Source organism: Sander vitreus, chromosome 9, assembly GCF_031162955.1.
Source record: "Sander vitreus isolate 19-12246 chromosome 9, sanVit1, whole genome shotgun sequence".
Taxonomy (NCBI): Eukaryota; Metazoa; Chordata; class Actinopteri; order Perciformes; family Percidae; genus Sander; species Sander vitreus.
In genome coordinates this window covers 18,908,629-18,922,452 of record NC_135863.1, presented here as the reverse complement: position 1 = coordinate 18,922,452, position 13,824 = coordinate 18,908,629, and the positions used below count along the sequence as shown (strand labels likewise).

Below are 13,824 nucleotides of genomic sequence, written 5' to 3'. Positions count from 1 at the left end.
GCTGGTGTGGGTCTGTGCTTGTCATGCAGCCTTTGAGGCCACCCGGTTCTACAACGTTAGCGAGAGCAGTCCGCTAGCACGGGAGCTGTGTGATGGACCCACTTGCAATGAGGTGGAAAGTTCAACCAACCAGTGGATAGGTGAGACTCATAATACGCTCCTAATGATTCACAGACACCACGCTTACGTCAGTCTCTTTAAAACACTTTTTTTTTCTGCAGGTTTTGTGCAGGCGAACCAGTGCAACAATGTGTTTGGCTGTCTGGAGGAGGAGCAGTTTGAACGCTGCACTTGCTACAGGGACTGCGGTTACGACGGGGAGCCAGTTTGTGGGTCAGACGGCCAGCTGTACCAGAACCAGTGTCAGATGGAGGTGTTTGCCTGTCGAAACGGGACACGCATCAAGCAGGTTCCGCTGTCCCAGTGTCCTCACGGTAGGAACTCTCGCATCGCACATCACCTGGCCTCACCTGGACTTTGACCTTACAACTAGTCAGGCTCCATCATTCACTCATGCTGCTGCTTGCACTACTATAACCTGGTTCAAGACCTCTGAATCTCCACCCACATCTCAGATCTGTTCAATGATTTAAACAGGTCTGCCGGTTGGAGAAACAATCGACCAATCAGAACTTAGTAGGCAGGATTAAGAAGTGGGCGTCATCTTCTTACATAGTTAGCTAACTTCTTAGCTACATTTGTGTAAAGTACAGAAACAACTCTTTAATATAAATATCAGGTTTCTTTGATCAATGCGAAAAAACGTTAAATGCTGCTAAGCATCCAATGCAGCAGCTACTGATTAGTTACGGCAAAACAAGAAATTGGCTAACATGAACACAACGTCGGGCCGAATAAATGAAGTGAAACAAAAATGCTACTAGATGCAGAAGGAAATAATACTTAGATTACATTTCACTTTATTTTGAAACAGCCACGTTCTCATACTCCTGCTTATCACATCCTCGAGCAGCCAGTATCAACTACATAGTGTTCATTTATACAATGGGGGGGCTGACAGCCAAACTTTTCCTCCCTTTAGAGGAAATGAGTATGTGTCCGTATGAGTACCCTCAGTCCTCTTGTGAGTTTGTGTATTTAATCAGACACAGTCAGTTGGCTTAGCTGTAACTCGTGTGCGTGTGCCGTGCGTGTGCATGTGTGTCTGCTCAGACGCACGTGCGAGTGTGTCTATGCTCATCTGTGTATGCCATGATCTGAGCTGTAGGAACAGCTGTTCAGGTGTTGAGCTGATTACTGGATGGGTTTTCTAAGGAGAGCTCCCTGTTGATTCCCCCCCACCCCACACACACACCCTATTTCCCTCTCTGCTGTATTACAGGGCTCTCTCCAAATGACAGAGTGCTTTTGTCCAGCCCTTTGAAATCCTTGTCACATTCCTTTCCGACGCACAGCCCAACAACAAAGGAGCCTTCATGTTGTGGAGCAGATTGGGAAAAGGCATAGACAAAACTTTGGTGGGAAAAGACCTCAGTTTGTGCCAAGTGGTTCATGCTGTAGATCATTAAATGAATCATATTTTTGTTTAGAGCTCCCTGACCTTGTTTGTTTGTGTATGGTTGTGTGGGGGAGAGTCATGCCACCATTTCCCTGTTTTTGAAAAGGAATAAGATACAATTTGTTTCCCCACACCATCCCTCTGGTCATGGTTTGGCCCCTGCTATTTTTGAAAAGATTTTAATGCAGGCCTCTGTTGAGACTGAGTGTACATCATTGTTTTGCCAAGAGGTGTTGCTCAGTGGGGTGGATAATGCTTCTGGGCAGTATTTAGATTATGCAACACTGAAACTGTGTTTAATTCATTACTAGGTTTTTTTTTAGTTGTAGAGGCAGCCACATAAATGTGAATAATCTAACGTGTGTGTGTGTTTGAATGTGTTTGTATTTCCAGTGGAGACCACGGTGGAGGACAGGCAACCAATAGCAAACCAGGAAACTGCGCAGCCCTCGGTGCCTGTACACACAGGTAAATTCAGCTTCACCACACCTTTCTCTACTTGTACACCACTTTGCATTACCTTTCATCTCACCTCTCTTGCTCTCCAACCTTCTCTCCATCTACCTGCTTAAGTCCATCTGTACTCAGCGGCAGAGGCTGAGTACTGAGTACAGAGAGGCTTTAGTTAATTGTTTTTAAATGTGGAGAATGAAAGTTACTTAACAAGGGCAGAAAGAAGAAAGAGTGACAAAGAGATGAAAGGGTGTGTGGGAGTGTATAACAGAGAAAAGAAGGGGGGGAAAGATAGTCAAAGAGGGATGAGCGGGAGACAAGATGAAAGAAGAAAGGGGGGGAAAAAAAGAACAGGGTAGAAAGAGAGAAAGGACGAAAAGAAGTAGTAGAGGCAAGAAGATACGTAGTTGAGGTGTGTGGCAGCACATTCCCCTGCTACCACATCATGTCTACAATCGGGTGATAAATAGGTGGATAGGTTTCACACTGCAGGCTTGATTGTTGCTCTGCCATGAGCTTAGATCAGCTGCCACTTCCAGAAAAGGCAGCCAGAGAATTTCTGGTAGGATGTTTGGCTGCATGTGGAGGGAGGATGTAGCTGTGTTACATTTGGCAACAAAAACATAAAAAGGCACTGCAGTCATTCACAAGTTGCAGAAGTGTGCATACTGTACATGCATGCTGTGTGTGCGTGGATTGCATGTAGTGGTATGTGAGCTGTTTCCGATTTTAATTTAAATTTATTTTTTACCTATACATAACATTGTGTGTGTGTGTGTGTGTGTAAAAGATAGTGTGATGTGGCACAGCCTGCACTGACTTGTTTCCTAGCCGGTAGCTGCAGCTCACAGAGCTACTCTCAGTCAAAGGTCTCTGTAGTACAAAAGCGAATGCTTCGCACTCACCACAGGAATGCACTCACACATACATATACAGTATATGTACATGCACGTACACATATTGCATGCTCACACAGGCAAATACGCACACACACACACACCTAGAATATGATAACCCTGTGGTGATTAGATTGAATAAGTACTGTAAAAACGCTGTCATTGTAAACCATTAGAATGTTGACGACATGCCCGCTAAGTGCACTGAGAGTGTAATAGGTGAAGGCAGGCTATGCCAAGGAACTGACAGTTTCCACTGGAACAGCGGAGGAAGCTGAAGCTCTGGAATTAGCTTCCCTGTGCGGACTTGTCTTATTAGTGAACTTGTACCAGAGGACAACATACATTGTACCAGATACACAGACTTGCAGGTTTTATTTGAGATGAAATGTTCCTTCATGTGCATGCACTTTAACCACTTTAAATTTAAATATTTAAGTGTCAAACGTTTACGTATTGTGTGTGTGTGTGTGTGTGTGTGTGTGTGTGTGTGTGTGTGTGTGTGTGCGTGTGTGCGTGCGTGCGTGCTATGTCAGAACACAACATTTTAAGCAGGGAGGGACCCCTACTGTCTGTGCTGGGGTACTGCTGCACATGTACAGGATATAAAAGATTCCCTGTGGAGTTTTCTTGTAAACAGACAAAAGTTATGTTTGCATTTAGTGTTAATCACCAGAATGCATTGTGTGTATCTTTGAGATCTAACAAATGTGTTGAATGTATTTTCTATCTCATAAAACATCTGCACAGGCGTTTTTTTCTTAAAAGTTTGAAACCTTTCTAGTTTACATCCATGTTTACTGCCTTCTTCTTCCCTACCACATTGCTAGGTTTCTTTGAACGTTACTGTTGCTTGCAGATCAGTGGAGTAGTATTAAACCAATGGCAGGAATCTGTACCGGATCACCCGCATGCATGGATATTCTTATGCGCATGTGCGAGAACAGACAACACAGAGACCCATATGTAACAACATTGCTCCATAAGCTTCTAGGGGTCACAAACTCCACAGGGTACCTTTAGGTCTCCATTACACCCAGTTATTTTCTCTTTGGCAACTAAATGCAGTACTTCTTCTATGTATATGAGATATTGTCATCAACCATTTTGTGTCTCCATTTTTCTACCACCCGTGATCTCTCCAGGTGAAGAGGAGCAGGGGTCCATGGCAGAGGTGTCCTACTACTCCTATGAATACGACCCAGATTCTGAGCCTTTCCTTGCTGATGCAGACGGAGGGGACCATTTTGACCTTCCTGAAGGTGGGGAGGATGTAGAACAGAAGGTGCTCATGCCAACAGATACCCAGCTACCCACACTGGACACAAAAAACACCCCTGAGCGATGGTAGGAGCTGCTCCCAATGATTTGTGTTTTTTTTCCCCAGACTTTGGGTTTCTGGATCTCAGGCATTTTAGAGCTTAAAGGATAATGCTGGTGTTATTCTATTTCTGTATGTTTCTTTCTGTCATCAAATCCCGTGAAAGGACCAAAACTAACAATACATCAATGTGTCTCTTAGTACTTGCCGAGTTCCCTACCCTGTCTGTAGCACCCAGCCCCAAGCTCATTCATTCTTACAAAAGCAAATCTTTAAAAGCAGGTTACACATAAACAATATGTTTTGCTAGTTAGTTACTAAAAACCTGGACACTGTAGCAAACGTCACTCAAACAGAAGTAAATCGTGCGTTTGTTGGGGACTACTTTCAGACACAGATGCATACACATTAGGTATTTACAGCCCCAGGTGCTACAGTGCCCATTTAAATTGCTAAATCATTACGTAAGAAGTAGACTGTGATTTAATAGCATTTATGGGTAATTATTTGCAGAAATGAAATTTTGTCACTGGTCACTCATGGTTTGTCACACATTAAAGATTTATATTCAGTGAAATAAGTGTTAACAGGGTCTGAGATGATCTCATAAAGAAAGTTTGTTTTGTTTTCTTGTCGTCCACAGAAACGCTCACAGAGTGAAGCCATACCCACCTCCAAATTGTACATTATTTGTGAATATGCTAGTGAATGGAAAGAGAAGAGAGACTTGGGACATGTTCAGTCTGGAAGGAAGAGATGATGGAGATGGCCTGGTGTGTGTGTGTGTGTGTGTGTGTGTGTGTGTGTGTGTGTGTGTGTGTGTGTGTGTGTGTGTGTGTGTGTGTGTGTGTGTGTGTGTGTGTGTGTGTGTGTGTGTGTGTGTGTGTGTGTGTGTGTGTGTGTGTGTGTGTGTGTGTGTGTGTGTGTGTGTGTGTGTTCATTTTGAATGCAGTCTGCATTTATACATTGGTGTGTGTGGTTGGATGTAACAGTGTATGACACAGCTATTAAAGTAGTGTCCTCCAGACTTTTATTTTTCTTCCTCCAGACTCCTGGTCACCAATAGGCACCATAGCGTCTTTGTTATTCACTGTACTGCCTTTATAATCACTAGAAGAAATAATCAAGTATTTATGTTTGTAATTACACCTGACTTTAAGCAAAATATTTTGTTATATTTTCTATCTGTGGTATTTATTTGTAGCTAGAGGTCATATCATTTTTATTTTATTTTTTTTGTCATTGCCCGGCAATACAGTCAACTTTCTGCCCTTGTGGTTCTTTGAGTTCAAACACAGATATGTTCTGTCAAAGGCTTTTTTTTCTTCTTCTTTCATAGCAAGCTTTAACCCAATTACTGAAATGTTTGATGTAATTCCTGTGCTGGTATCCTGCTGGAAAAAGACATATGCTAACCATATGCTTTACGGAAACATAAGCTCAAATGTTTCTTTGGGCTTTTGCCTTTATTAGACAGCACAGTAGAGGTTGACAGGAAACATAACGACGGAGAAGCGGACTGTCATGTAACAAAGGTCTCTGACCGACTCAAACTGGTCCACCAGGACACACCAGTCGTACCAAGGCACCAACATCATCTACTCTCAAGTCACCTTTCACCTTACCTACCTTAAGATTTGATTGTACAGTTCATAAGCTATTTTTGTTTTTGCTCAATTTTGATTTGTTAAGCAATCAACTTAAAAATTAAGAATGACGTTTTGAATTTCTGTAAATGGACCAAATTTGATTAATTGAGCCCCTACTCATATCAAAATGTGTGCTTTTTAAAACAAACGAGAATAAAATTGTATACAATCCAAGCTTTTGGTTTTGTTGCCTTTTACGCTCTCAGGTTTTGATGTGGTGGTTAACAGGCAGACACTAGACTTGCTCATATGTCCAGTCATTGATATGGTCACGTGGGTTTAAGTCATTAGCTCCTGCACTTTGTTACCACACTCTTCTGTTTAAGCTTGTGCTATTACACTTTGTATAACTGTAGGAAAGAAATCCCTTGACTTTTTAGAACAATACGATCTCTGCAGATGGAGCACAGTGCATGCATATGCTCCACTAGCAGAGGAGCTGCAGTTTATGAAAGCTGTGTTGCTCCATTTCCTTTGAAAGGCTAGTTAAGTCTGGAGATAATTTCCTGTCAGCAGTCAGCTATATTACAACCCTGCTGCTTCAGATTGCCCTCTGCTTTGATAACTGACTCTGTGACCCCTGGCATGCTTCTGTGTTAGAGACAGAAAGCATGCACATGTGTGTGTACTCCCTGTATGAATCTCTAGGTTAGGATGTGCACTGTACTATGTGTTACCAAAACAGCAGCTTGGAGAGAGTAAAAGCCTGTTAAAGTTTAATGTTTGTTTTCTGCAGATCACTTGTTGACCCTCTCAGTTACTGTGGCCTCGGGATCTGGCCTTTAAAGGCAAATCCAAACTACAAATCATCACTGGGATTGGAGGAGATCAAAGAGGGCTAAACCGCATCTGGGTAATCGGTTTGACCTTAAGTTAAAAATGAGAAACCAGAGGGCCTGGTAAATGATGGTACTCGGCCTGTAACTGCTCCAGGTATGCTGTGCTTAACATCTGACCCTGCTGTGTTGGGGCTTTATGTATGTGTGTTTGAGGAAAGAAAACAGTATGCCGTTTCACAGCAGGGAAATAAATAGGAATTCTCTTTGCATTCCTACTTTGATAAATGTAAAGAGGTCATATGGAGAACTGGTACGGTCAACAGTTCATAGTTTAAGGTCAAATTGGAGGCAAACGTTATGGAACTTCACAAACACTAAACTCTGAGCAGATGCAGTAGAATTACCCCGTCAGTCTAAATGGAAAAAAAAAAAAAACTTTGCTCCTGTAGTGACAATAAGCCAGCAGGGCAGGGGACCTGGCTGCAGCAAACTATCCGCAGCAGTCTCCGTGGCAACTGCATGCATGGCTGAAGAGTGATATTGCGTCTCCACACTGCGATGAGCCGAAAGAGTGAAAGGAGGGAGGGGGGGATCTTGGTTTCATGGTTTGCAGGGGGGAGCTAGCATTACATGAGAGTGAATCGGAGTGATGACATTGTTCCTAAGTAGCAGCTGACTGCACCTATACATCGACTTCTGTGGAGGAAGGCCTATTCATCTGTCTGAGCCTACACAGGTGGACAAAGGGACAAACAGGCAGATAGATACAACCCTATCCAGTGTGCTGTTGACACTTTGATATGTATTATACGTCTCAGGTTTCCTGATTGTTTCAGAGGAAATTAGGGATTGATTCTGGATCATCCAGGGCTCTGGGTTTCACTGTCAGCCAGGGTACGGGTGATGCTGGATCCTGGAGAAACAATATTGTGATATCTGAAGAAAGACCACCAAGGTGCTCCTCTTAACGACTGAATTTCCAAGTATGCAGCCTGCCTCCATTCTGGCTGAAAGGGGGAATTACCTTTGGTAAGGTGCAAAAACAAAACAAATAATTGCCTTAAAGGTTTTGATTTTTAGAATTGTCAATCATTTTTTCTTTAGCCAGCTTCTTGTTGTTATGATTGACATGCTTGTATGAATGTTTCTGTAGTATTGATCTCATTGAGGAATTCCTGAAGTATCCGTCACTTCTACAAAGAGCCAAATGGAGAAAAGATACTCAGTAATAGCAGGAAGAGAAAAAGGTGAGTTCATCAATAGAAGCTACTTTTTACTGTGATTATGTAAATCAATGTGTATAAAACTATACATCTTGTGTATAGGCATGCATAGCATTAGCTATGCTCCAGTCGGTTATTTCATAATTTCAAAGGCGGAACATTGAGCAGAGGATTTGTCAGTGTGCAGACCTGCCAGGACTCGCTCTTTTTTTGTGAAAAAAATGCTCCCCACTTGCTCTGCTTGCGCACATGCCACTGAAGACATGTATGGTGCCGTAACACTTTGCTCTGGGTTGTCTTGATGTGTGCTGCATCCTGCTCGCTGGCTGTTTGTCTGACGCAGTGCACTTGATAGACAACGATCAGATGCAGCTCTAGGGCTAATTATAAGTCGTGGTGATGCGGGTCTAATGCAGATCCTTCTTGCCTCTCATATGGGAGTTTATCAGATGGTCAAATAAGTAGTCACAGTTATGTAAAATTCGGTAATTTTGCAAATGTGTGGACATTGCATTCTTCTTGCTCACTGGCTGGTGCTGAAATACAGTATACTAACCTTGTTTTTCTATAACACACAACATTGCAGAAGAAGCCCAGCTGCTTACATTAGTTACAGAAGCCATGATTCACACAGAAACTGTTGCCACTTGCACAACAGTGTCATCTGTGCACGGTAAACATTTTATATAATGAATACGTGTGTGTGTAAAGGCTGTGATATTTCCCCACGTCTCTAGGGCCAGGTCCTGGTCGCTATGGGCTTCCTCCCACCATTGGATTTATGGGCCATGACTTCACCAAGCCAACTAGCCCTGCCTATTCTTTCCATGGCAGGATGAGTGACACCAGTGAGTTCTTTATCTCTTTCTCCAAATTTTAGATTACCATATAGCTCTGCAGCTGCAGAGGAAATATTTGTTAATTGTGTAATTAAATGCTTTGATATCATTTTGGTCAGAACTTTGATTTCAAAGCCATACATCTTATCAAGAACATACAAAAACATTACAATTGTACTATTTTATAAACAATTTATATGACATTTATTGATGTTTATCTTTTCAGAATGATTCAATGTCCTCAAATGCATCACAAGTGTTCACATCCTAATTGGTGTAATGTCAAATTAGAGCCTGTAGTGGGAGACAACGCCTCCTAATTCTGTAGCCAGTCTATTTTAGGACCATTGCATGATCAAACCAAACTGACAGAGGACATATTTTAAATTGATCATAAATATTTACTTTTGCTGCAGTGTATTGTGTTGACTCAAGTCCAGGGCCGCAGTATCACATTGATGCAAAAATCACTCGTTTTGGAAGGGATGGCACACCTGCATACTCAATGTTGGGCAGAGTAAAAGCACAGAGTAAGTTCCTCTTCAATAACTGCTATTTTTAGTGCACATTTTGTTTCAGATTCACGCACATGCTGTAATGATGCATTTTTAACTAAGACCGAACTAACTGCTCCATTATTGTGAAAGGATGAACCCTTGTACAAAAACCATTTGTTTTTGGCATTACCTCTAGAGAGCCAGTGTCAGCTGTTACAACTGAAAATCTAAACCCCACTAAGTAAACACACTCTACCATATGCTGCTGAGATTACGGTTTATATTATTAAACGGTTTTCTGTTCACTAGAGGAGCTATCCCAGACGCCTGGACCAGGTGCGTACAGCCCTGAGAAAACCCCACCATGCAACCTCCAGCACAGACCTCCGTCCTACACAATGGGCTCTCGAACACACTACCGGAGCGTTGACTCAGTGCCTGCTCCCAACAGGTACTGTCTCCCGCCGCTCATGGGCCCTCAAGTTCCAAACAAGCAATCCAGCTCAAGCTACACAATGTCAGGTAGTTACAGCAGAGGGGGACCATCTGTGGACTTCGCCAAGACGCCAGGGCCTTGCAGGTACAACAGTACGGACCCAAGTGTCTATCTACCCAGGCAGCCGGCGTTTTCCATGCTGGGACGTCACGACTTACCAAGAGATGCCACCAAGAAACCTGGTCCTGGAACTTACAATCCAGAGAAAGTGACAGTTCACAAGGCCCGGGCACCAACCTACTCCCTGGGCATTAGACACTCGGAATTTGTTACTCCACTAGTTGTCAATGTTTCTGACTGAACATATTTACACTCCCAAAAATGAGAATTCTGTAATCTGGTAGAAAAAAAAAAGGAAAAGAAAATTCATGAGGAAACGTATGTGAAGAAGTATATTTAATTTTGTTCTTTCAGCAACAAAGGGCATGTTGAATTATCGAAGACTCAATATCAACATTTATAATATCTAGAAATAATAATATGTACACAACACAAACATACATTTAAAGAACAGGAAAACACAGAAAGCTCTTTTGGGAAAATAATGGGCTTAAGAAAAAGAAAAAGAAAAACCTGCCTGTGCGATACTCGGTAAAGAAAATCATAACAAAATGGCATCAAAAGACATTTAAAAAAATGTGTTAAAATGTACAATTGTCAGGCACTTTCACCTTCATATTGTTTTTAAGGTTATCATTCACAGTGGAATCGAGCCGTTTGCCTCTCATTACCTCTAAAAATTGAGGGAATTTTGAAAAGACAAAAAAACACAATGTAACTAAGGGTTTTCTACACAATACATTAGAACATATGTAGATATGTATGTAGAAGAGATGTATGGTTCAAAGACGATACAAATCAGCAAAGATGATACAGGCATTTTACAGATGGGTCCCATTTAATCCTTTGGGAGAGGTCTTCTGAAAAGCAGTATGTGTGGCTCTGGAGAGTAAAGCAAAAAAGAAGTATCTGTCAGCATCATCTACTCACTACAGTACAGTGGTACTGGTTACACCATACAGTGTACCTTCATGCACACAGCTGTGCTCCGTGTGCATATATAACTTTCATTGCAGTCTAATGGCACATGCTCGGAGCTATTTAAACTACATTGTGTCATTTTTTGAGTTGATTCTTAGCAAAAAAAATAATAAAAAACTTTGTTCTTTCACAAATATGTGCTCATTCATGTGTAATTACTTCCACCAACTAATCAAAGTATTCTCGTAGGCATAGAATCTGTCATTTACAATCATTCAGAATACATACGAGCGACTCGCTCGAATGACGGCCGTCATGTCGCGCCTCCATCTTTAAAATAAGTTAGCAAAAGAGGGACATACCTCTGCATTTCGCCCTCTTACACCTATTGGCACCGTGACGAATGCCGGGGGGGGGGGTTACTCGCCAGGGAAGCGAAAAGGGGATTAAAAAACAACAACGTGACAGGCAAAGCAACGAGACCAAAGTTAATATTGGAGTGGCTAGAACAGCTGCGTGTAAACGATGGAGAGAGCTAATTTCCTTCCCGAGGCTATTTTGCAGCGGCACCGTGCGGAGCCGCCCATGACGATTGTATTGGTTTAAAGAAATGCCAATAAAGAGCACATTTTTCTTCTATGACTGAATGCTATGTAGACTAGCCAGACCCCTCCTCCGCAGCGTGTGGAGGATGGTCTGGCAAAGTGAGACTAACCAAGATCTAATAATGCCGGTGATTGTCTAACATTACATGTTGAAGAGGCAGGAAAAACTCCACGTTACGCATAGAAGGGGAAACAAAATAAAAAGATTTGTGCCGTAATGTTCTAGTTTCTTTTTGTTAAAATGGATTTTTATAAAATTGGTATGGAAAAAAAAAAAAAAAGTATTGTATCACAGTATTGGTATCGGGGAAAAAAAAATGGAACAATACCATTTCACTGTAATCATTACAGATCATGAAGAGATCCCTTCGTGGCGAACTACAATGTAAGAATAGACAAAATCCAGTCCTGTGCAAAAAAAAAAAAATGCACTCAACAGCTAAACTAAAGCTAAAATGAAGCTTCAGCAGTCAGAGTCAGACAAAAACAAGAAGGTATTTTCCAAATTTACAGTCTTTTAAATACAAAATCCCATCTTTGCATTTCCCTACAGTGTTTCCTTACTGAGCTGTAGTGAAGTGATAGTAACACATACTATTCCAACGTTAGAAATACCCATTTGATTAGACTATTTTAGACTGCTAAAACCATATATTTGCTTTGGCTGAGCATGACAAAATACAATACATTTTTGCTTTTTCTGTGCAAAAACGTATTGTATTTTGTCCCTCATCTCCTGTAGACACCATGTAAGAAAAGATCTCTCCCCAACCAACATGGACAGAAAAGATGGTTGCAATAAGCAATAGCTCGTTTAATATACACGTGGGCTTGTGAGCACCGTTTCAAGACAAAACTTGAAAATGTGAACCTATTTTTAAGTCCACCGTCATTCACCTGGTTTGTGGATCATGTAGTGAATCCAGCCCTGGCTCTGTTGCACCCCCAGTCCCCTCCACTCATCTTCTGTCATCAGGTGGGAGGAGGGCACCAGTTTAGACAGCTGCTTCGGAAGCACCACATGTCTATGGGAAGATAAATAAAACAATTAAGAACTACCCACATATTTTAAAGGATGGTCAAACAGTATGTTGACTTAAGGATGAAGGCAAGTTTTGGTAACTTTAATATAATAATAATAATAATAATAATAATACACAGCAGTTTGTATTCTATGTTACTTTATTTATGTATGGTGTTTCTGTTGTAACGTTACTGCTGCAACAACCGCTGGGTATCAATAAAGCTGTAATATTATCCTATCTTAAGGATAGCTAACTAACGTTAACGTTGACGCTCGAGGCCTCAATTTACAATTTATTTATTAGGTAATGTAACGTTAAGTTAGGATTTAACGTTAGTTCTTTTTTTTTTTTTTTAAGCTACATTGCAGCGGAAGTAACGCTAGCCTTATTCCCACATCGTTCAAACCAAACCGATTTTAACATTAACTTCACCCTTAACGTTATCGTAACGGTTAGCATAGTGCTTACTGTTACGTGGATCAGGAGTTGTTTTGGTTATGTTAGCTTGGGTTACTTTCGAGGCTTAGGTAGATAGCTAACGTAACGCTAACCTAAATTACACGACGTTACTCAGTAACGTTACCGTATTTCACGAAATTGGCTACCCATTTCAAAAGAAGTTGTCAGGATACGTTACATGATTTTGAGCTGTCTAAAGTTAGCTTACATAACCAGTTTTACCGTGATTTGGCGTTACCGAACACAAGAGAACTGACTTTTGAAAACGTTAGCAAATGCCAAAAACGTTAACATGTTAACCATACCTGTACTCGAAGTCCTCATCGTTATACTTGTCAGAATAGTAAATCTGTTTTTTCGACATTTTCAGTCGATAGCAGTCAAAGCTGAAGTCCGGGAAGTTGTTTTCGGGTGATGTGAAGAAGCTAACTTAGCTCACTAACTTACTAGCAATGTTTGCGAGCGCAACAAGCTGCTGTCATCTGCCGCTGTTTTCAGAGAACAATTCAAACCCCAACGGTTCCCCGCAATCCCCTGATTGGTCAAGACGGCAGCACGTGGAAGCCCCATCTACTTAGATTGTCTATGTTTGGGAAGATAAACCACTTGGCTGTGAAAGCACAACTCTTCATCTAGGAAGCATGGTTTGCAACAACAGGTGTGTTTTCCCCGTAATTCTTTTTAAAAACGTCCATTTCAGCTATTATCTTAACTTTCGGGTTTGTGCCATATGGTTCAAATACGTGTTTGAAAGGGAAGATATTCGATGTATTTGAAAACGTTTTGGTACTTCACCAGGACTTCCTCTGCCACGTTGCGACTCTTCCTGTCCTTGTCTCCTCGCTCCCCGGGTTGCTGGAGCCCGTCCATGGATGTAATAGAGAATCTTTGATGTATTATAATAACTCGACATGGGAGGCAAAATATCACCAGGGGTAAAGTGCAAAAGCGCTTGGTAGAGGTGAATTCAACTACTAATATTGAAATGTTCGGCCAATATCAATCCTACTGGAGTATGTAGGCTATGTTTTTTGCTGATATACTGACAGTTCAGGCATATGTATGGTGTAACCAACATTTCG

At 41.6% G+C, this 13,824-nt stretch overlaps 3 protein-coding genes across 3 annotated transcripts in view; 2 read left to right on the top strand and 1 right to left on the bottom strand.

The window, feature by feature from the left end:
- cpamd8 (C3 and PZP like alpha-2-macroglobulin domain containing 8) overlaps nucleotides 1-4,951 on the top strand; it is a 40,979-nt gene extending 36,028 nt beyond the window's left edge. Inside the window, exons 40-44 of the mRNA XM_078259080.1 lie at nucleotides 30-140; nucleotides 222-434; nucleotides 1,913-1,987; nucleotides 4,014-4,215; nucleotides 4,833-4,951. Of these exons, the coding sequence (XP_078115206.1) occupies nucleotides 30-140; nucleotides 222-434; nucleotides 1,913-1,987; nucleotides 4,014-4,215; nucleotide 4,833 (602 nt within the window). The 3' untranslated portion in view covers nucleotides 4,834-4,951. The remainder of the gene's footprint in view (nucleotides 1-29; nucleotides 141-221; nucleotides 435-1,912; nucleotides 1,988-4,013; nucleotides 4,216-4,832) is intronic.
- Nucleotides 4,952-7,824: 2,873 nt separating this feature from the next.
- Nucleotides 7,825-10,218, top strand: cimap1d (CIMAP1 family member D). Its single transcript, XM_078259925.1, has 4 exons — nucleotides 7,825-7,864; nucleotides 8,578-8,688; nucleotides 9,096-9,209; nucleotides 9,486-10,218. Exons 1-4 carry the CDS (start codon nucleotides 7,825-7,827, stop codon nucleotides 9,971-9,973), a joined length of 753 nt encoding a protein of 250 aa, XP_078116051.1. The 3' UTR covers nucleotides 9,974-10,218.
- Nucleotides 10,056-13,252, bottom strand: cks2 (CDC28 protein kinase regulatory subunit 2). The gene is made up of 3 exons (XM_078259079.1): nucleotides 13,048-13,252; nucleotides 12,156-12,283; nucleotides 10,056-10,614 (listed from the first exon to the last, which is right to left on the bottom strand). Exons 1-3 carry the CDS (start codon nucleotides 13,104-13,106, stop codon nucleotides 10,571-10,573), a joined length of 231 nt encoding a protein of 76 aa, XP_078115205.1. The 5' UTR covers nucleotides 13,107-13,252; the 3' UTR covers nucleotides 10,056-10,570.
- Between the last annotated feature and the right edge of the window lie 572 nt (nucleotides 13,253-13,824).